The sequence below is a fragment of the Erinaceus europaeus genome, chromosome 20 (genome assembly GCF_950295315.1).
Source record: "Erinaceus europaeus chromosome 20, mEriEur2.1, whole genome shotgun sequence".
NCBI classification, from domain to species: Eukaryota; Metazoa; Chordata; class Mammalia; order Eulipotyphla; family Erinaceidae; genus Erinaceus; species Erinaceus europaeus.
In genome coordinates, this window is record NC_080181.1 from 18,690,038 (window position 1) to 18,710,774 (window position 20,737).

A 20,737-nucleotide genomic window follows, 5' to 3' on the forward strand; every position below is an offset into this window, starting at 1 on the left:
TCTCTCTCTCTCTCTCTGGGTGCTGATGGAGCTGGAGTGCAGAGTCCTCTTATCTTCATCCCATCATTTCTCCCCCGCTGGGAGTCTGGATCCACATTGTTTTGGGGGAGCAGAAGGTGGGAGTTCTGGCTTCTGTAACCGCCTCTCTGCTGAGCATGCGCAATGGCAAGTCGATCCATACCCCTCAGTCTGTTTCTATCTCTCCCTAGTGGGGCAGTGCGAAGAGCATTCTATTCAAAGTTGAAATATTAGAGCAAACAGTCAACCTTAAGAGGATAAAACAGGAGGTAAATATATGTTTGGATAGAACACAGCCAGGCACACAGTCAATATGCCTTTTAGGTTAGGTTAAACACGAATATTAAAATGTCAGTGGTGTTGACTGAGTACAAAAGCCCGTAGGCATCATAGATGTATCATTTCGGGGAACAAAGCAAATACAAATAAATGACTCTCTGTTTTAATTTGCCACCTTGTTATCCCATAAGGCTACGAGAGCCTACTTCCCATCAAGAACCGAGTAGGACACCTCCATTGTGGGGCCCTCACTGAAGCCATTAGAGGGGCCCTTTGTCCTCAGGGACAATCTAGACACAGGAAGTTGGTGGCGGTTGTTAGGGACGTGGGGCAAGCAGACTAGGGCGTGGCAGGTGTCGGATGTGGTGTAGTGGATGGGTTGGGCCTGGCACTTTTGCAAGAAGCAGTTGAGATTATCATTGTCGAGAAGGGGGGTTGGGGGTGGCATGCCACTCGGTGACATGGGGGTGTCCGTGAACTGACTCCTGGGCACTGTCCTGGGATGGGGAGGGAACTGGGTCTAACTTGTTCTGCATGCCCTTTGAGAGCTTTTGAAAATGAGCCATGGAGGATATGAAGCCACTCCCTTCTCTTGTCTGAGCTCAGGTTTTTTTGGTTTTTTTTTTTTTTTTTTTTTTTTTTTGCTGAAGTACAGGTGGTTCCTCTGTGTCCCAAGATGCAGGTGACAGAGCAGAAAAAAAGGCACAATCGTCTTCTTCTCGGGTGAGAACCTTGAGTGCCAGCCTGGAGCTCACGGAGGAACTGCCTTCTCCCCCTTCCCCTCATCCCAACCAGGATGAAGAGACAGTCCAGTGGGTCAGTCTGTAAAACTCTTGAGATTGTGTAGTTCTAACCTTTTCAGAGTCATTGCTAGAGAGGGAGGGACGGAGAGAAGGAAGAGCTGGAAAGCCTCTGCTTCAGGGTCAGGTGGTGGTAGTGACCCTGGCTGAGCGCACATGTCAGAGTACAAAGACCTGTGTTCAAGTCCCCACGGCCTACCTGCGGGGTGTGTGGGTGTGTGTGTGTGTGTATGATGGGTGGGGGGGGGGGGTTCAGGAGTGGTGGTGAAACCATGTTTCAGCAGTCTCTCTCTGTCTCTCCCTCTTCCCCTCTCTCCTTTTATATATGTACCTTCCTTTTCAGGTTGTATCTGTCTCTATCCAAAAGAAAGAGAGGGAGAGGGAGAGAGAGAGAAAGACTCTGCTTTTTCCTTAGATGTACTCTCAAGGGTAAGGAGCTTCTGAAACGCTAGAAGAATAGAACTTATAAAAGTAACAAAAGCAACGCCCTTCCTGACCAAGAAGCCAATTGTTACTGTGACTTTGATCAAAAGGTTCCCCGTCTTGGTCACCCAGCCAAAGTCCCAGGCATTCCGGCAGCAGCATAGAGGTCTTCACTCACCTGTGGGCAGAGCGAGAAGGAACCGTGACAGGGAAGCTCATCTGGTCATTGCCTGCTGTGGCACTTGTGAGTCTGGGGTGGTGTGTGGCCTTGTGTGGTCAGTGGTGCACAGATGTGTGACGGGCACTCAGAAGGGTGGAGAGTAGTCTGGGCCAGAGCCATTTAGGAGAAGTCTCTATGGGGCTTGGGGGGGGGGGTGGTGAGTCAGCGGACTCAGTGTTACCACCAGGTCAACATCAAAAGAGCTTCTGCGTGTATGAGTGTGTGTGAGTGAGTGGGTGAGTGTCAGTGTGAGAGTGTGTGTGTGTGTGTGTGAATGTGTATGTGAGTATGAGTGTGTGAGTATGAGTGTGTGTGTGTGTGTGAATGTGTATGTGAGTATGAGTGTGTGAGTATGAATGTGTGTGTGTGAATGTGTATGTGAGTGTGCATGTGTATGAGAGTGTGAGTGTGTGTGTATGTGTGAGTGTGTGTGTGCACATGCATTCACCTCACAACCCTCTCTCCCTCTTAATTTCTTCTGTGTTCCATCATATATATTTAATATGTCATATATGTGATATATATATATATATATATCTCAAAAAAGGAGTGGGGGTGGCTGCTGGAAGCTGTGTGTTCTTGGTGTAGGCATGGGTTATATGGGCACTGATCTTCAGTGTTAATCCTGGTGGTATTAAGGAGAGTTAAAATGTATTTATTCTTAGAAAGAGGAAGAGAGACCCCAGAGCACTGTTAAGATGTGATGTGTGTGAATCTGGGAATCGAATCTGAGGCCTCTGGTACTTCAGGCACGGAACTCATGTGGTGTGACAGTTAGATATCTAGAAAAGAATAGTTGTTATTATTATTGTTGTTGTTGCTGTTATTACTAGTGTCATTGGAACATGGCTGTTTCTCAGTTGAGTCTTCTCAGATCCAATAGAGGGAGCCAAAGAGGTAAAGGAAAAAGGTCAAGAAACCATAGCATCTAGGGTTCATTCACCGTGGTGGAACCTGCTTGGGAGGTGGGGTGCAGGTGAGCTCTTCGGCCAGATGAAGTCTTGTTTCCGAGGGTCTTATATACCGTACGTCAATTCTGTGACGTGGTTCCCAACTATCGTACAGTGTCTCAACATGACGTGCCTACTGCGCCTCTCATATATAGCCACTTTATATCAGTCTACATAGTGGCGTTTGGAGTCCTGGCGTGTGGTGGCTTAGCACAACTAGACATTCTGACAGACAAGCGCCAGAAATGAGAACCGGATGTGATTCCTCAGGGGCCTGGCTGAGCAGTCCTGTAGTGAATTGAAATGAGTGCTTGAATTGAGTACCTGACTACATATAACCTTCACAAAAAAAAAAAACTCTGCCCGGGACCAGGGTGTGGTACACCATTTTACACACACAGATATTATAACATACAAGGGCCTGGCTTCAAGACCCCGTTCCGTGCCTCGACGTGAGGAGCTTCCTGAGCGATCGGGTCATTGATGCAGGCGTCTCCCTTTCTTCCTCTGTATCTATCCCTCCAGTTTCAGTTTTTCTGTATCAGTCAGTCAGTCAGTCAGTCAAAGAAAGAAAAAAATAATAATCTGCTGACATAACAGCTCTGTCATTGTCTTACTGACTTGTGCTGTCAGTGCTGGTTAATGCCAGGACATTTGAAACATATAATATAAAGAGCCCGTTGGAGCCAAGCCAACGAGGAGAGGAGATTTTTCCTTTAGAATCGGTACTCTGGGATATTGTTTATTTGTCTTTTCTCTAGATTGCAGCACTTACAGATCAAGGAGGAACACCATGTCATCACCTGAACAAATGTGCATCACTACAGAAGAGAGAGAGGGGGGAGGGGGGAGAGAGCGAGAGAGAGAGCGAGCGAGCAAGAGAGAGAGAGAGAGAGAGAGAGTGAGTCTTCATATAGGTAAAAAATGCACTGTCACAATGCATGCACAATACGATGTCTATAGAGGGGGAAAGAGGTGTCAAAATTTCTAGACAGAGCACACTCATATGTGTGATCAGTGGTGAAAAGGGGCAAAAGACTACAGAGCAAAGAAACGTTCATCATATTTGCAGGGAAGCTGAAGAGCCGTGTTCAATAAATGCTTGAATGTAGTTAATGCAATTCATAGATGTTTCTGTCTCTTTCTGTCTGTACTGTGTGTGTCCAGGCAGCTTCTGTCCCTTTGGGCCATGCCAGAGGCCAGACACGCTCCAGAGAAGCTCTGTCTCCCTCTGCGCAGCCATTTCCCCCCAGTCATTAAACTCAGCCTGTTCATTTTGAGCGAGTGCCTTGCGAGACTAGTCTTGTCTCAGGAGAGGGACAGTTTTACATATCCCTATCTCCCCCTGCTCCCAAAAGTCTGCTAGTCTTAAGTTGCCAGTAGCACAGACCCCTCCTCCTCAGCGGACTTCTTTATGGCCCACCCTTTTAAAAATTTCTTTAAATCTTTATTTATTGACAAGAGATAGCCAGAAACTGAGAGGAAGGGGGTGGAATAGAGAGGGAGAGAGACGCCTGCAGCCCATTCGTGAAGCTTCCCCCATGCACGTGGGGACCAGGGGCTCGAACCCGGGTCCTCGCACATCGTAACATTCGCGCTCAACCAGGCGAGTGAGCTACCCCTCGACCCCCTTTCTGAGTGACCCCAGCCTGGCACCTGTGGGGTAAGAGGGCGTCTCCTTGTCACCCTGTCTCTGCCTTTGTTCGGTGCCTTCCTTCCATCCTACCTGTGTGAGAGACCGTCAGAGGCATTTCTGCTTGTAGTGCTTACTTGATTTCGAGAAGCATGGTCCCCTCGCATTGCAGACACAGTATAGTAGCAGAAGACAGGGCCTCTTCCTCTCTCTTGCCTGAGCCGTCGGAGGTTTCTGTACCACAGCATCCTGGGCGGTTTTGTCTGTCGTAGATCTCGGCTACCGCAAATAGGGGTGTGTCAACACGGGTCTTCTGCACCCCTGTGGTCTTAAGGCGGGTGAGAGTCAAAGTTCGTTGTCAGAATTTTAGAGGTATATGGATTGGAGCAGGGAAGCCAAAAAAAAAAAAAAAAATCTTTTTTTTTTCACTACCCTTCCCAGCAGCACAGTGCGGTGTTCTGCTCACTCAGGACCAGTCAGGCAGCACGGTGGCTGTGGCAGCCTCAGAGCCAAGGGCAAAAATCCTACAGATCCTCATGTCACAGTCGGGTCAGACCGGAACAAGTGACACTGAAAAAGCGCTCTCGAGGTTGGAGCGGCCAGCAAACTTGCCCACTTCCTGGCATCGTTGTTAGTGACGATAGTTATCGGTGTAAAGACGATAGTTATCGTCTCTGCTAAGCTAGGGGAGCATAGCTCAGTCGGCACTGCCCTCCGGCCCCGCGCATCTGAGGAACCCTGTTTCATCCCCGGTGACCAGGCGCGAGAGTCCTGCTCTGGCTTGTGTTTTTCTCCTGGCTTCTGGCTCATGGCATCTAGACAATAAGTGTTCTGATTCAAAAAAGGAAGCACTGAAGGGGCCAGGCGATGGTGCAACCGGTCAGGTGCACACATCACAGCGCGCAAGAACGCAGGTAGGTACAAGCCCCTGATCCTGAGCTGCACGGGAGAAAACTTGATGAGTGGCGAGGCAGTGCTGCAGGTGTCTCTCTCTTTGTCTCTTTCCCTCTCTATCTCCCTCTCCCCTCCCATCTTCTCTTTGTCTCTGCCAAGCAAATCAATAAAGAAAGAAAGCATCGAGAGGAATACTTACATTTTTTTAAGATAATTTGCTTATCTTGGGTGCTAGAGTCTCAAATCTGTACTATGCCACTGTTGCTGGTGGACTGTTTGGTTTTGCCCTTCTAGTTCAAAACTGTTCAGGTAAGAGATGCAGAGAGTTTAAACAGACACAGTAAAGGGCTTTGTTAAAAAGGAATAAAGAGCCTTCCCCCCCCGAGATAGTTTTTGCCTCTCTGTCCTCATTGGCCGAGCTTGGTGGACACCATCTTGTTTTCTTGATTAGAAAGACTCCAGTAATCACTGATGGAAAGTGGCTATTATGGGCTGAGTTGTTGGGTGGCGGGTGGAGGAGAGTTATCGACACTGTGTTATTGTGAGGTCGACCATGTTTAAAGAAGGAGTTGTGTTGGTGGGTAGATAGCATAATGGTTATGCAAACAGACTCTCTAGTCTGAGGCTCCAGAGTTCCAGGTTCAGTCCCTCCACACCACCATAAGGCTGAGCTTAGCAGTGCTCTGGCAAAAAAAAAAAAAAGAAAGAAAGAAAGAAAGAAAGAAAGACAGTAAATAAGTGATCTTTTCAAAGTCTTTAAAAGAAAAGAAATTAGAGGAGGAGGAGTTGCAAGGGACCAGGGGGTGTTATACCAGTTGGGCACCCATTACCATGCAGAGAAACCCAGGTTCAAGCGTCCGGTCTTCAGCTGTAGGAGATAAGCAGTTGTGTAACAGAGCTACAGGTGTTTTTCCTTCCCATTTCTTCCTTTTCCCTTCTCAATTTGTGTTTGTCTTAGCAAAGAAAAATGCTTGAGTGCTTCCTTTTTTTTAAGAAGTCGTTAGAAGCAGCACATAGGCACGGTCACAGGCAGACTGACTCCCTAGCTAAGGTCTGGCTCAGCCCCACTTCCCAGGTCACTGGAGGTGAGCCTGTCCTCTGGCAGCCAGTCAGCTACTTTGCAGGCTGCAGTGTGAGAGCTGTGCAGGCAGCTCTGGGCTCACTCTTTCTCCCGTCCCTAGTGCTTACGTTCCTACAAACTGCGTCAACCACAGAAACAGGCACCTCTGTCATTGTAGATTTTGTTTCAGGGCTTGGTTTCAGGCTCTCCTCTGGCCTACTTTTTTTTTTTTTTTTTTTGAGTCAATTTTCTGCTTCCATGGGGGAAGTTTCTGTGCTGTGTCATCTCTATCTTTCTTTTTCCCCCTTCATGGTTATCACAGGGTCCCCGTGCATGTACTATGAATCCACTGCTCCTGGAGACCATTTTTTTTTCCCATTGTTATTGTAGCTGTATAAGACAGAGAGAATTTGAGAGAAGAAGGGAAGACATAGAGGAGGGGAGAAACATAGACACTTGCAGAACTGCTGCACCGCTTGTGAAGTGCCCCCCCCCCCGCAGGTGGGGAGCTGGAGCCCCGGGGGTAGGGGGACTGACTCAAGATCCTTGCACTGTCCTGACATCCTGTGCCCTAAAGCCAGTGCACTACTACCTCAACTCTCTCTCTCTCTCTCTTTTCGAATATGTATTTATTCCCTTTTTGTTGCCCTTGTTTTTTATTGTTGAAGTTATTGTTATTGATGTCTTTTTTTGTCGGATAGGACCGAGAGAAATGGAGAGAGGAGGGGAAGACAGAGAGGAGGAGAGAAAGACAGACACCTGCAGACCTGCTTCACCGCTTGGAAGCGACTCCCCTGCAGGTGGTCCAACTCTCTTTTGTTTACCCTCCTGCCAGCCTGTCTGTGTCTCTCTCTCTCTGTATATGGAAAAGTTAGTCTGGAGCCATGAAGCCCCATCAGCAATGGTGGTATCGGTAAGGAAAAGAACAGAACCTGGGAACTAGAGCTTTGAACCAGGAAATCATTTCATGGAGTCTGTGCATCCCTGACTGGAAAGCCGGCACTAGGCAAAAGCGAAGTTTTATTTCTTGTGAAGACTTTCCGGAGCCGGTTACTTTTCACTGTAGACTAATAACTAGTTTGCAGCATCTTTATGGGTTTGACTGCCTTGCATATGCTTCTTCCCTCCTCCGGGTATCTCCTCTGTTTGCGATGCATTGTCACATGGGTATGTCAGCATTCCAACGATCAAGAGGTACGGTCAACTGGAATCAGTAGTCGTTTTGTGATTTGTAAGATAAAATCTGAGGGAGAGACTAAGCCCCCCTGAAGAGTGCCGTTCAGTTTTCACGGTGTTGTGCGTTATGGAAAAGAAGTATGTGCTATTAGACTTTCAACGTTATCCTTTCACTTCATTGATTCGCATTCCTATCGGTAAATTTTACAAGATGCTTTCTTAAAGTAGAGCAAGAATTTGACTGATCAATGTAACTATTCATCTGGAAGCCAAAAAAGAAAAAAAAAAAACCCGTGACCCATAATCATCTGTTTTTCAAAAACAGGTAACCGTATGTATGTACAGCCGTAGAGAATTTGCAGTGCGCCCGCTTGCTACAACTGTAGCCTAGTCAGTTACAATAATAGAAAACTCAGACAAAGATTGTGCATTTTGATACATAGTCAGTTAACTCTGTCAGAGAGACATCGTCCTAGTACATTTAAAAGTCTGTCAACCATTAACACAGAATAACAAGAAGTCTGTGTAGAAGAGTTTTGTCAACAAAGCTCTTGTAGAAATCTCTATTTTAAATCTCTCTCTCTCTCTCTCTCTGTCTCTCTCTGTCTCTCTCTCTCTCTCTCTCTCTTTCTCTTTAGCCTCAGACAACAGTGCTTTAGGTCTCTACCGGTGTGTTGATATATTGACAATTTCGTGTTCTTTGTATGGTCAATGCATTCAAGGGTCACTGTATGAGAGTGTGTTTTTTTTTTTTATGTCAGTTTTGTTTTTGGAAAATGGCTTTCTATTTTCAGCAGACCTGGGTAATTCTTTCTTCCTTTTTGTCAACTTTTGCTTTCAGAGGCTTCCCCCCTTCTTCTTTTAACAGCATTCATGGTATTTTGAGATGAATAGGAGAAACTTATAGACTGCAAAGGTCAGCAGAAGTCAGCTTTACTTTCACAGCACATTTCTGGTTTTCGTAAGACTTGTTTTGCAGGATTTAAGATTGAGATGAAAAAAATAAAGAGAATATACTGAGAAATCTCCGAGAAATTCGGTGTGATCTTTCATATGTGTGTATGCGTGCATTTTATATCAAGGAAAAGAACCACATTTTCCTACTCAGACACTTCTAAATTTATTTCAGTGAAAGGACTCGGGCCAGTTTCTAGAGCGGTGTGGAGAGGTGAAATCTGTAGCACATCGCCTATGATTTTCCTGTGTCCTAGTGACCTAGTCGTCTGTGACATATTGAGAAATTCTGGAATTTCAACGGATGGAAGTCAGAGTTAGGTGCAAGGAAGCCATGACCAGGTCTCCAGCCCAGTCCTCGCTCTGCATAGGTAGTGCTGCCTTTTGCTTGACTGTCTACATCTGTCTGTGTCCATGTAAAGGTCCCACTTCTGGAAGTGTGCCTGCAGCAGTGAGTTCCCACATACAGGTGATGTCAGTTCCTTAGTCACAACGATCTTGCGGACGGACGTCAGAGAACACGTACGTCACAGAGGTCGGAATCATCACCGGGCCTCCTGCTTCCTTTCACCTGTGTCCGTAGCACTAATCCTGATGCAGATTTCGAGATCTCCTCAAGTCCCCCCTACCTCAGACTTTAGTTCTCGGAAGTGACCTAATAAGAGCGTTTGGCTTGTGTCACATCTTGTGGAAATAGCGCTCTGTGAGATTTCCCAACGTGCAAGTGGAAATCAGTGGACTCTGTCCTGGTCTTGTTCCATATCCAATCTATGCAAACATAGAAACTGTGGGGCTTCATACATAGAAACTCTTGCTGCACAGTCCAGATGTCGGTGGATGTCGGTTTTCATGGCGGGGGGGAGAGAGGGGAGACCAGGAATTTGTGGCGGTTCAGGAACGCCAATCTTTGTTCACGCGGACGCCTCAGAGTCGGGTGAGAGCACAGCGGTTCGGGCCACGTGGAGCTAGCAAAATGGCCTCCCGCTATGCTACGCGCGGAAGCCCTCCTCCAGGTCTGCTCGCAGAAGAGAGGAGCAAAAAGGGTGAAGCGGAAATACGAGCGGCTTTTATGGGAGGATTTCGGAAGCGTCAAGCGACAAGTCGGGACGGGACTGGCTAGGAAAGGGGGTGTAGAGAGGCAAAGGGCATGTTGGGAATGTGGAAGCGTCCTTAGAAACTGTGGCAATACCCTGAGGGGATAACGTGGTGGCGGGGGAGTCACTTTAAAACAAGGCAGAAGATTGATACGTAAATAATGATACTCGCATGGAAATATGGTAGCTTGTGGGTCCTGCTTAACTCGACTGCATCTGTACAATATCCCAACAAGGGAAACCTCAGTTAGATGTAGTAGGAGTGGGGTTGAAGGAAAGCTACTTGTTAGCACCCGGGCGGTGGCTCACCCACTCAAGTGCACGTCGTAGTATGAAGCACCAGGACCCCCGAGGGGATGAGTGGAGCCCCGGCTCCCCACCTGCAAGTGGGCGTTCACCTTTCTCCGTCTCCCTCCTCTCTCAGTTTTTCTCTCTCCTACCCAATAAAATGGGAAAAATGTCCTCTAGGACCTATGACTTTATTTGTGTTACCGGGGTTACTGCTGGGGCTGGGGTGGGAACTTCTTTTCCTCTATGCCCTTTTCTCTGTTCACCCTCTATTTGCTTTCCCTCCTCCCTTACGCCCCCTCCATGTCTTTTCCTTAGAATACTTTGACAGGGGGTCACTGCTTTTCAGTAGAGTCGCCGACTCCTGGGTGCAGTCGCTGTCTGCAACACTGTGCTTGGCAAAACTCGGTTCCTTTTCTGGTGTCCTACAGCAGGATGCCTCAGCCTCCCCACCCACAGCCTCTCCTCCTTCCCCAGAGCCCCTACTGCTTTGGGTTGGCGTTGTCTACGTTTGCCTCAGTCTTCTTCCCTTCCTGCCTGCCTCGTCTCGTGTAGTCTTGGGCGCAGTCACGGTTCCTTTGCTGTGCAGTGGAGTTCAGTCCTGGAAAAAGGAGTTTTCCCTCTGCAGTCAGGACACCCACAGCTCCCTGGTCCACCCAGCCACCGTGTTCCAGGGGCGTCCTCTTTTTGGTCGGCCATGGACTCTAAAATCTCCTCATCACAAAGACAGGCAAAGTAGCTAATCTCTCTGCTTTTCTGGTGATGGATAGTGAGTAAAGTCTCAGGGGAAATAACAGAGAGCAGGCAGGGAAGATGAGGGCCCACGTACAGTGTTTCCGAGATCTCCATGAAAGCAAGCGCCGAAGTTGAAGAAAACTCAGACGACTAGCTGGGCAATGCCCACGACGGTTGAGGTCCACGTCGCTGGCACAGGGCAGAAAGACAGTCAGCGGGGCACCCGAGAGGAGCCCAGGCCAGGGGAGAGTGAAAGTGGAAAGAGGAGGGCCGACGGATTACAGGACATCCTCTCCTGTGTCTTCTTAGGGCAGCCACCATGTCCTGCAGCGTGATGACTCAGAAGGGACTGATGGTGCTGGTGGTTTTGTCCTTCCTAATGGTGTCCTGGATATTTCTGGCAACGTCTTCAGAATCCACAAAGGTAGGAAGCCTTTCTGGGGCCCGAATCACAGCCCTCAACTCTCCCAGCCTTGGCACCGGTAGTTCGGTGTATCCGTAAGTGATCCTTTGGTTCACAGAAGGAAACCATGTCACTGTGAGAGTTCAGTCAAGTGCTGAGAGTGTCATGAAAGCTACCGGGCAGGTTGATCTGCTAGTCAACCAATTTCCATCTCGTTGTAGACGTGGCCCACCGTGAACTTACTCTTCTCTTCACCTAAGCTGGCGGCTCTAGTGAGGCCCTCAGTCCCCACAGCCCCAGGGAGCCCCGTGAGGTCACCCACAGAGACAGAGCTGAGAATAAAGGGGCTCGTGGAGAGGCTGGACCGGCTCTTCCCGCCCAGACCCTTCAGCCACCTGAACGCCACCACCAGCGCCGCCCAGAGCAGAGCCACCATCCTCAACCCCCGGGGCACGCACTGCAGGGGGGAGCAGCTGCACGTGCTGCTGGAGGCCAGGGACCACCTGGGCCGCAGGAAGGAGTATGGAGGGGACTTCCTGAGGGCCCGCCTGGCGTCCCCGGGCCTGAAGGCCGGGGTGGCGGGCAGGGTGACGGACCTGCAGAACGGCTCCTACCTGGTGAGCTTCAGCCTGCCGTGGCAGGGCCGCGCGTGGCTGTCCGTGCGGCTGGTGCACCCCAGCGAGGGGGCCTCGGCCCTGTGGAGGGCCAGGAACCGGGGCTACGACAAGATCACCTTCCAGGGCCAGTTTGTCAATGGCTCCAGGCACGTGTTCACCGAGTGCGGCCTGAGGCTGAACTCCACTGCCGAGCTGTGCGAGTACCTGGAAGCTCGGGACCAGGAAGCCTTCTACTGCGTGAAGCCCCCGCACTTTCCCTGCGACGCCTTCGTGAGCATGTTCTCTCAGAACGGAAACGCGTCTTACCTGACGTCCCAAGAGCAGCTCCTTTTTGCCAGGTATGTGAAAAAGGATCCAGTCAGGTCCGCCTGGATTTGTCAACAGTTCGAACTTGTTGACTTCCTAGTGAGCACGGAGCTCGCATGGTAGAGAGTTGGTCCCGGAGGGCGGGGGGGGGGAGGGGAGGCCGACTCCGTGGCCACAGCCTGACCGCCGCGAGCCCCGCCCTACCTGAGAACCCCAGTGCGTCCGTGGAAAGTTGTCACGCCGTGGTGTCTTTTCTGCGTCTTTGGTCTGTGTCTCTACGTAAGAGAAATTCACCTTGGATTGCTAGAGAACAGTTGCATGAGGGTAATCTCCAGAAAAAGGAGGAGAGAGAGAGAGAGAGAGAGAGAAGGCATATGACGATGACCGGTCTCGATGACATGTCTCAATGTATTTTCAGAGCAGTGAGGCTTCTCTTTGGTCTTGTTGCTTGCTCGAGAAATGTACTCTTGCAAGTTTTCAGCTGGTTTCCTGCCTGCCTCTGTTTTTTTTCTATTTTCAAAAAGATGTGGAGGGAGGAGAGAGAAGGAACGAGCAGGGATGCTCCCTGAAGGCGGTGAATGTGGCTCCTCGAACAGACTCATGTGTTTTGCGGCAGGGAGGACATAACTCGCCCCCCACATCCACAGAGACACACGGACACACGTCGTAGAATCCTTGGGGCGGGACGATGGTTTGTGCTGTGTTGTAGGTTTTGGCTTTGTGGGATTGTGTTCTTACTTTGTAGTTTCTGTATGCGCCCTCCAGAAGCCCATGATTTTTTTTTATTTGAACCCTGCCCTGCCCTGTCAGCGACGAGCCTGTGGAGCAGGCCATCGGTCAAGGCGTTTCGTGAGAGGAGTGTGATGAGCGCATACAGGTGGACGTCATCGTCGGTGTGGGAGAATCTCAGTTTCAGGTGTTGTTACTGGGATAGTCTGTGTTGCCGGGAACGGTGGTGTGGTGGGAGAGTCCCATCCTTTTTGTATTGTGGAGGCTCCTGGCCCAACAGCAACACTGCGTGACGATGTGATTGAAGGGAACCAATGGATATGGAGAGCTGATTGTAAGTATGAACGAAAAGAGAAATTTGTTTCCGCCTTCTCTTGTTCTTAAAGTTGAAAGCTACGGTTGTTGTTCTTTTTGTTGTTGTTGTTGTTGTTTTTCATCCAGGGTTATTCCCGGGGCTCGTTGTTTTCACTAGGAATCTACTGCCCCTGGAGACCATTTTTTCACTTCCGGTGCCTTGGTTGTGTGTCATCGTCGTTGTTATTATTATTGTTATGGTTGGTTTTTTGTTTTTTTTGGATAGGACAGAGGAAAACTTTGAGAGGAGGGGAAGATATAGGGGGAGAGAAAGATAGACATCTGCAGACCTGCCTCATTGTTTGTAAAGCAAACCCCCCCCCCGCCCCGGGCGCGCATTTTGGGAGACGGGGGCTAGAACCGGCATCCTTTCGCACGGTCCTTGTGTTTAGCGTCATGTGTGTTCAACCCAGTGCTGTACCGCCCAGCCCCTGCTATGGTTGTTTTTATGAAACAGAACTCCCAATGTGTGCTATTCTGCCATTAGGGATTTCATGCTGGTACAGAGATGTCTGTTATGTGTTTAAAGAAAAAAGTCACTGCATTTTTTTTTCTATCTCTCTCTAGATTTCATGAGAGAAGCGCTGTGGAGAGAGAGAGAGAGAGAGAGAGAGAGAGAGAGAGATACGTTTAGTCGATGAAAGTACTTCAGCTAGTGTGTCTAGTGTAGAATGTTGACGTGATTACTCTGCTTATTATATTCATGTCACCTTTCATTTTAAATTTTTTTTAATATTTATTTTATTTATTTATTCCCTTATGTTGCCCTTGTTGTTTTATTGTTGTAGTTATTATTGTTGTTGTCGTTGTTGGATAGGACAGAGAGAAACGGAGAGAGGAGGGGAAGACAGAGAGGGGGAGAGAAAGATAGACACCTGCAGACCTGCTTCACCGCCTGTGAAGCGACTCCCCTGTAGGTGGGGAGCCAGGGGCTCGAACCGGGATCCTTATGCCGGTCCTTGTGCGCTTTGAGCCACCTGCGCTTAACCTGCTGCGCTACAGCCCGACTCCCTCATTTTTCTAAGAGAGAGAACAGCGTCATCGTTCTTCTCAGCCCGTACTGGCTGTTGGTGTCAGTATGTAGATCTAAGAAATAGAACGAGTCTTGGCTTTAATCAGGCCAGTGCACTGCTATGTAAATTTTTTGAGTTTTTTATGACTAGATATAGAATTTGTTACGTCTTCTCCCTCATATCTTTTTGATGTCTTTTTTTAAATTAAAATGAAAAAAAACTGTCAGGGTGTGGCTCCACTTTGTGTGGCTCTCAGTCGCGAAGTCACCCACTGGCTGCCCGGACTGCAAGAGCCAGAAAGGTCAGCAGGCAGTCCTCGTAAATGATGCGGTTTCCAAGAAAACATGATGAGTATTCGACATCTGCTCATGGCCATCTTTGTAAATGACTGTTGTGCATCTGGGAGGAAATACAGTCCTCCGGCATGAAGATGACAAGTGTGTGTGTGTGTGTGTGTGTGTGTGTGTGTGTGTGTTGGTGTCATTGGCGGTGAGGGTGATGGTGACAGTGATGGTGACATTGACTGTGCAAAGGTAGGATCACTGTAGCTGTGGAACGCCCTGGTGGGAGTGTTGGACTTTGTTTCTGGGAACGTAGGGAGGTGGTGTTGTGGTTCGTCGTATTTGAGAAGAAGGGACTCAGCAGCGAGGTGTTTGAAAGCCTTCTTCTGCACAATTCCGTGCTGACCATGGCATTGTACGGGTGCTGTGCCGGATCGTTATTTTTCAGTGTTATTTTCATTGTTGAATCATATCTTCAATGTTAGTGTGTGTGTGTGTGTGTGTGTGTGTGTGTGTATGAGAGAGACAGAGAGAGAGAAAAGCACAATAGCGGTTGAAATGCATCGCCTTGCATGCCCCCCCATTGAACGTGAGTGTTGTTTTTGTAAGAGGTATCAGGCTGGATTTCCAGTGGCCACATAGAAGCTGTCGATGTCCTGAACTGAGAATGAGGATCTGTTAAGCTGGTTAAGTAATTACATTTCTTTTAAAAACAAGAAGTTTTTCCGATCATCTGTATTTGCTTATTGTATAGGAAGAGGAAGATATAGAGAGCACGGGGGAGATAGAAAGGTAGAGAGAGATAGCTGTTATCATTGTCTTCCCACTTCCTGGGTCCTTCTAAAGTGCAAAATGTGCAATCTAGTAGGCGCAGTAACACCCATCCCGGATAAGGTTCTGAACTTCTCCATGTCAGTGTAGTGGGCGGCAATGCATTCCCTCTCTTTGTCTATGATTGTGTACCCAGAGTGGTTTCTTAGGTTAAGTCTTCAAATATGTTTGTGGTCTCTACTACTGCCCTCTTGTGGTAGAGGTTACCGGTGTCGTTTAACAGTAGCAGGAGTCGTTTCGCAAGATAGAGTAATAAGTAGTATATCAAAAAAAGAAAGCTGAAAGGCAGATATCATAGACAGAAGGTAGGTAGTCAGATATATTTGAAAAAAATATAGATCCTTCTAAAGAGTGAAAGAAAGGGGGTCTCTCTCTCTCTCAGAAAGAAAGAAAGAAAGAAAGAAATAGGGAAAAGAAAGAAAGAAAGGGGTCTCTCTCTCTCAGAAAGAAAGAAAGGGGGGTCTCTCTCTCTCTCTCAGAAATGAAGAAAGAAAGAAAGAAAGGGGTCTCTCTCTCTCTCAGAAAGAAAGAAAGAAAGAAAGAAAGAAAGGGGGGTCTCTCTCTCTCAGAAAGAAAGAAAGAAAGAAAGAAAGGGGGGTCTCTCTCTCAGAAATGAAGAAAGAAAGAAAGAAAGGGGGGTCTCTCTCTCTCAGAAAGAAAGAAAGAAAGGGGGGTCTCTCTCTCTCAGAAAGAAAGAAAGAAAGGGGGGTCTCTCTCAGAAAGAAAGAAAGAAAGAAAGAAAGGGGGTCTCTCTCAGAAAGAAAGAAAGAAGAAAGAAAGGGGGGTCTCTCTCTCTCTCTCACTCTCTGGAAGAGAAGAAGAGAAAAGAAAGAAAGAAAGAAAGAAAGAAAGAAAGAAAGAAAGAAAAGGAAGGGGAAGAAAGAAAGGGGTCTCTCTCTCCTCTCTAAAGAAAGAAAGAAAGAAAGAAAGAAAGAAAGAAAGAAAGAAAAGGAAGGGGAAGAAAGAAAGGGCTCTCTCTCTCTCTCTCTCTCTCAAGAAAGAAAGAAAGAAAGAAAGAAAAGGAAGGGGAAGAAAGAAAGGGCTCTCTCTCTCTCTCTCTCTCTCAAGAAAGAAAGAAAGAAAGAAAGAAAAGGAAGGGGAAGAAAGAAAGGGCTCTCTCTCTCTCTCTCTCTCTCTCAAGAAAGAAAGAAAGAAAGAAAGAAAGAAAAGGAAGGGGAAGAAAGAAAGGGCTCTCTCTCTCTCTCTCTCTCTCTCTCAAGAAAGAAAGAAAGAAAGAAAGAAAAGGAAGGGGAAGAAAGAAAGGGCTCTCTCTCTCTCTCTCTCTCGAAAGAAAGAAAGAAAGAAAGAAAGAAAAGGAAGGGGAAGAAAGAAAGGGCTCTCTCTCTCTCTCTCTCTCGAAAGAAAGAAAGAAAGAAAGAAAGAAAAGGAAGGGGAAGAAAGAAAGGGCTCTCTCTCTCTCTCTCTCTCAAGAAAGAAAGAAAGAAAGAAAAGGAAGGGGAAGAAAGAAAGGGCTCTCTCTCTCTCTCTCTCTCTCTCAAGAAAGAAAGAAAGAAAGAAAGAAAAGGAAGGGGAAGAAAGAAAGGGCTCTGTCTCTCTCTCTCTCTCTCTCTCTCAAGAAAGAAAGAAAGAAAGAAAGAAAAGGAAGGGGAAGAAAGAAAGGGCTCTCTCTCTCTCTCTCTCTCTCTCAAGAAAGAAAGAAAGAAAGAAAGAAAAGGAAGGGGAAGAAAGAAAGGGCTCTCTCTCTCTCTCTCTCTCAAGAAAGAAAGAAAGAAAGAAAGAAAAGGAAGGGGAAGAAAGAAAGGGCTCTCTCTCTCTCTCTCTCTCTCTCTCAAGAAAGAAAGAAAGAAAGAAAGAAAGAAAAGGAAGGGGAAGAAAGAAAGGGCTCTGTCTCTCTCTCTCTCTCTCTCTCTCTCTCAAGAAAGAAAGAAAGAAAGAAAGAAAAGGAAGGGGAAGAAAGAAAGGGCTCTCTCTCTCTCTCTCTCTCTCTCAAGAAAGAAAGAAAGAAAGAAAGAAAAGGAAGGGGAAGAAAGAAAGGGCTCTCTCTCTCTCTCTCTCTCAAGAAAGAAAGAAAGAAAGAAAGAAAGAAAGAAAAGGAAGGGGAAGAAAGAAAGGGCTCTGTCTCTCTCTCTCTCTCTCTCTCTCTCTCAAGAAAGAAAGAAAGAAAGAAAGAAAAGGAAGGGGAAGAAAGAAAGGGCTCTCTCTCTCTCTCTCTCTCTCTCTCAAGAAAGAAAGAAAGAAAGAAAGAAAAGGAAGGGGAAGAAAGAAAGGGCTCTCTCTCTCTCTCTCTCTCTCTCTCAAGAAAGAAAGAAAGAAAGAAAGAAAAGGAAGGGGAAGAAAGAAAGGGCTCTCTCTCTCTCTCTCTCTCTCTCAAGAAAGAAAGAAAGAAAGAAAGAAAAGGAAGGGGAAGAAAGAAAGGGCTCTCTCTCTCTCTCTCTCTCTCTCAAGAAAGAAAGAAAGAAAGAAAGAAAAGGAAGGGGAAGAAAGAAAGGGCTCTCTCTCTCTCTCTCTCTCTCTCAAGAAAGAAAGAAAGAAAGAAAGAAAAGGAAGGGGAAGAAAGAAAGGGCTCTCTCTCTCTCTCTCTCTCAAGAAAGAAAGAAAGAAAGAAAGAAAAGGAAGGGGAAGAAAGAAAGGGCTCTCTCTCTCTCTCTCTCTCTCAAGAAAGAAAGAAAGAAAGAAAGAAAAGGAAGGGGAAGAAAGAAAGGGCTCTCTCTCTCTCTCTCTCTCTCTCTCAAGAAAGAAAGAAAGAAAGAAAGAAAAGGAAGGGGAAGAAAGAAAGGGCTCTCTCTCTCTCTCTCTCTCTCAAGAAAGAAAGAAAGAAAGAAAGAAAAGGAAGGGGAAGAAAGAAAGGGCTCTCTCTCTCTCTCTCTCTCTCTCTCAAGAAAGAAAGAAAGAAAGAAAGAAAAGGAAGGGGAAGAAAGAAAGGGCTCTCTCTCTCTCTCTCTCTCTCAAGAAAGAAAGAAAGAAAGAAAGAAAAGGAAGGGGAAGAAAGAAAGGGCTCTCTCTCTCTCTCTCTCTCTCTCTCAAGAAAGAAAGAAAGAAAGAAAAGGAAGGGGAAGAAAGAAAGGGCTCTCTCTCTCTCTCTCTCTCTCTCTCAAGAAAGAAAGAAAGAAAGAAAGAAAAGGAAGGGGAAGAAAGAAAGGGCTCTCTCTCTCTCTCTCTCTCTCTCAAGAAAGAAAGAAAGAAAGAAAGAAAAGGAAGGGGAAGAAAGAAAGGGCTCTCTCTCTCTCTCTCTCTCTCAAGAAAGAAAGAAAGAAAGAAAGAAAGAAGAAAGAAAAGGAAGGGGAAGAAAGAAAGGGCTCTCTCTCTCTCTCTCTCTCAAGAAAGAAAGAAAGAAAGAAAGAAAAGGAAGGGAAGAAAGAAAGGGCTCTCTCTCTCTCTCTCTCTCTCTCTCTCAAGAAAGAAAGAAAGAAAGAAAAGGAAGGGGAAGAAAGAAAGGGCTCTCTCTCTCTCTCTCTCTCTCAAGAAAGAAAGAAAGAAAGAAAGAAGAAAGAAAAGGAAGGGGAAGAAAGAAAGGGCTCTCTCTCTCTCTCTCTCTCTCTCTCTAGAAAGAAAGAAAGAAAGAAAGAAGAAAGAAAAGGAAGGGGAAGAAAGAAAGGGCTCTCTCTCTCTCTCTCTCTCTCTCTCTAGAAAGAAAGAAAGAAAGAAAGAAGAAAGAAAAGGAAGGGGAAGAAAGAAAGGGCTCTCTCTCTCTCTCTCTCTCTCTCTAGAAAGAAAGAAAGAAAGAAAGAAGAAAGAAAAGGAAGGGGAAGAAAGAAAGGGCTCTCTCTCTCTCTCTCTCTCTCTAGAAAGAAAGAAAGAAAGAAAGAAGAAAGAAAAGGAAGGGGAAGAAAGAAAGGGCTCTCTCTCTCTCTCTCTCTCTAGAAAGAAAGAAAGAAAGAAAGAAGAAAGAAAAGGAAGGGGAAGAAAGAAAGGGCTCTCTCTCTCTCTCTCTCTCTCTCTCTAGAAAGAAAGAAAGAAAGAAAGAAGAAAGAAAAGGAAGGGGAAGAAAGAAAGGGCTCTCTCTCTCTCTCTCTCTCTCTCTAGAAAGAAAGAAAGAAAGAAAGAAGAAAGAAAAGGAAGGGGAAGAAAGAAAGGGCTCCTCTCTCTCTCTCTCTCTCTCTCTCTCTAGAAAGAAAGAAAGAAAGAAAGAAGAAAGAAAAGGAAGGGGAAGAAAGAAAGGGCTCTCTCTCTCTCTCTCTCTCTCTCTAGAAAGAAAGAAAGAAAGAAAGAAGAAAGAAAAGGAAGGGGAAGAAAGAAAGGGCTCTCTCTCTCTCTCTCTCTCTCTAGAAAGAAAGAAAGAAAGAAAGAAGAAAGAAAAGGAAGGGGAAGAAAGAAAGGGCTCTCTCTCTCTCTCTCTCTCTCTAGAAAGAAAGAAAGAAAGAAAGAAGAAAGAAAAGGAAGGGGAAGAAAGAAAGGGCTCTCTCTCTCTCTCTCTCTCTCTCTCTCAAGAAAGAAAGAAAGAAAGAAAGAAAGAAGAAAGAAAAGGAAGGGGAAGAAAGAAAGGGCTCTCTCTCTCTCTCTCTCTCTCTCAAGAAAGAAAGAAAGAAAGAAAGAAAGAAGAAAGAAAAGGAAGGGGAAGAAAGAAAGGGCTCTCTCTCTCTCTCTCTCTCTCTCTCTCAAGAAAGAAAGAAAGAAAGAAAGAAAGAAGAAAGAAAAGGAAGGGGAAGAAAGAAAGGGCTCTCTCTCTCTCTCTCTCTCTCTCTCTCAAGAAAGAAAGAAAGAAAGAAAGAAAGAAGAAAGAAAAGGAAGGGGAAGAAAGAAAGGGCTCTCTCTCTCTCTCTCTCTCTCAAGAAAGAAAGAAAGAAAGAAAGAAGAAAGAAAAGGAAGGGGAAGAAAGAAAGGGCTCTCTCTCTCTCTCTCTCTCTCTCTCTCAAGAAAGAAAGAAAGAAAGAAAGAAAGAAAGAAGAAAGAAAAGGAAGGGAAGAAAGAAAGGGCTCTCTCTCTCTCTCTCTCTCTCTCTCTCAAGAAAGAAAGAAAGAAAGAAAGAAAGAAGAAAGAAAAGAAGGGGAAGAAAGAAAGGGCTCTCTCTCTCTCTCTCTCTCTCTCTCAAGAAAGAAAGAAAGAAAGAAAGAAAGAAGAAGAAAAGGAAGGGGAAGAAAGAAAGGGCTCTCTCTCTCTCTCTCTCTCTCTCAAGAAAGAAAGAAAGAAAGAAAGAAAGAAAGAAGAAAGAAAAGGAAGGGGAAGAAAGAAAGGGCTCTCTCTCTCTCTCTCTCTCTCTCAAGAAAGAAAGAAAGAAAGAAAGAAGAAAGAAGAAAGAAAAGGAAGGGGAAGAAAGAAAGGGCTCTCTCTCTCTCTCTCTCTCTCTCTCTCAAGAAAGAAAGAAAGAAGAAGAAAGAAGAAAGAAAAGGAAGGGGAAGAAAGAAAGGGCTCTCTCTCTCTCTCTCTCTCTCTCAAGAAAGAAAGAAAGAAAGAAAGAAAAGGAAGGGGAAGAAAGAAAGGGCTCTCTCTCTCTCTCTCTCTCTCTCAAGAAAGAAAGAAAGAAAGAAAGAAAAGAAGGGGAAGAAAGAAAGGGCTCTCTCTCTCTCTCTCTCTCTCTCTCAAGAAAGAAAGAAAGAAAGAAAGAAAAGGAAGGGGAAGAAAGAAAGGGCTCTCTCTCTCTCTCTCTCTCTCTCTCTCAAGAAAGAAAGAAAGAAAGAAAGAAGAAAGAAAAGGAAGGGGAAGAAAGAAAGGGCTCTCTCTCTCTCTCTCTCTCAAGAAAGAAAGAAGAAAGAAAGAAAAGGAAGGGGAAGAAAGAAAGGG

The 20,737-nt window shown here is 46.4% G+C and overlaps 1 protein-coding gene across 2 annotated transcripts in view; it reads left to right on the top strand.

Moving 5' to 3' along the window:
- Nucleotides 1-1,675: 1,675 nt before the first annotated feature.
- Nucleotides 1,676-20,737, top strand: part of LOC103128757 (NXPE family member 1-like) — a 50,653-nt gene continuing 31,591 nt past the window's right edge. The window contains exons 1-3 of one of the 2 annotated variants that reach the window (XM_060180024.1): nt 1,676-1,764; nt 10,834-10,948; nt 11,149-11,882. In XM_060180024.1, coding sequence (XP_060036007.1) covers nt 10,844-10,948; nt 11,149-11,882 — 839 coding nt within the window. In that variant the 5' untranslated portion in view covers nt 1,676-1,764; nt 10,834-10,843. Of the gene's footprint in view, nt 1,765-10,613; nt 10,949-11,148; nt 11,883-20,737 lie in introns of those variants that run through there. The other variant, XM_060180025.1, reaches the window with a different exon arrangement.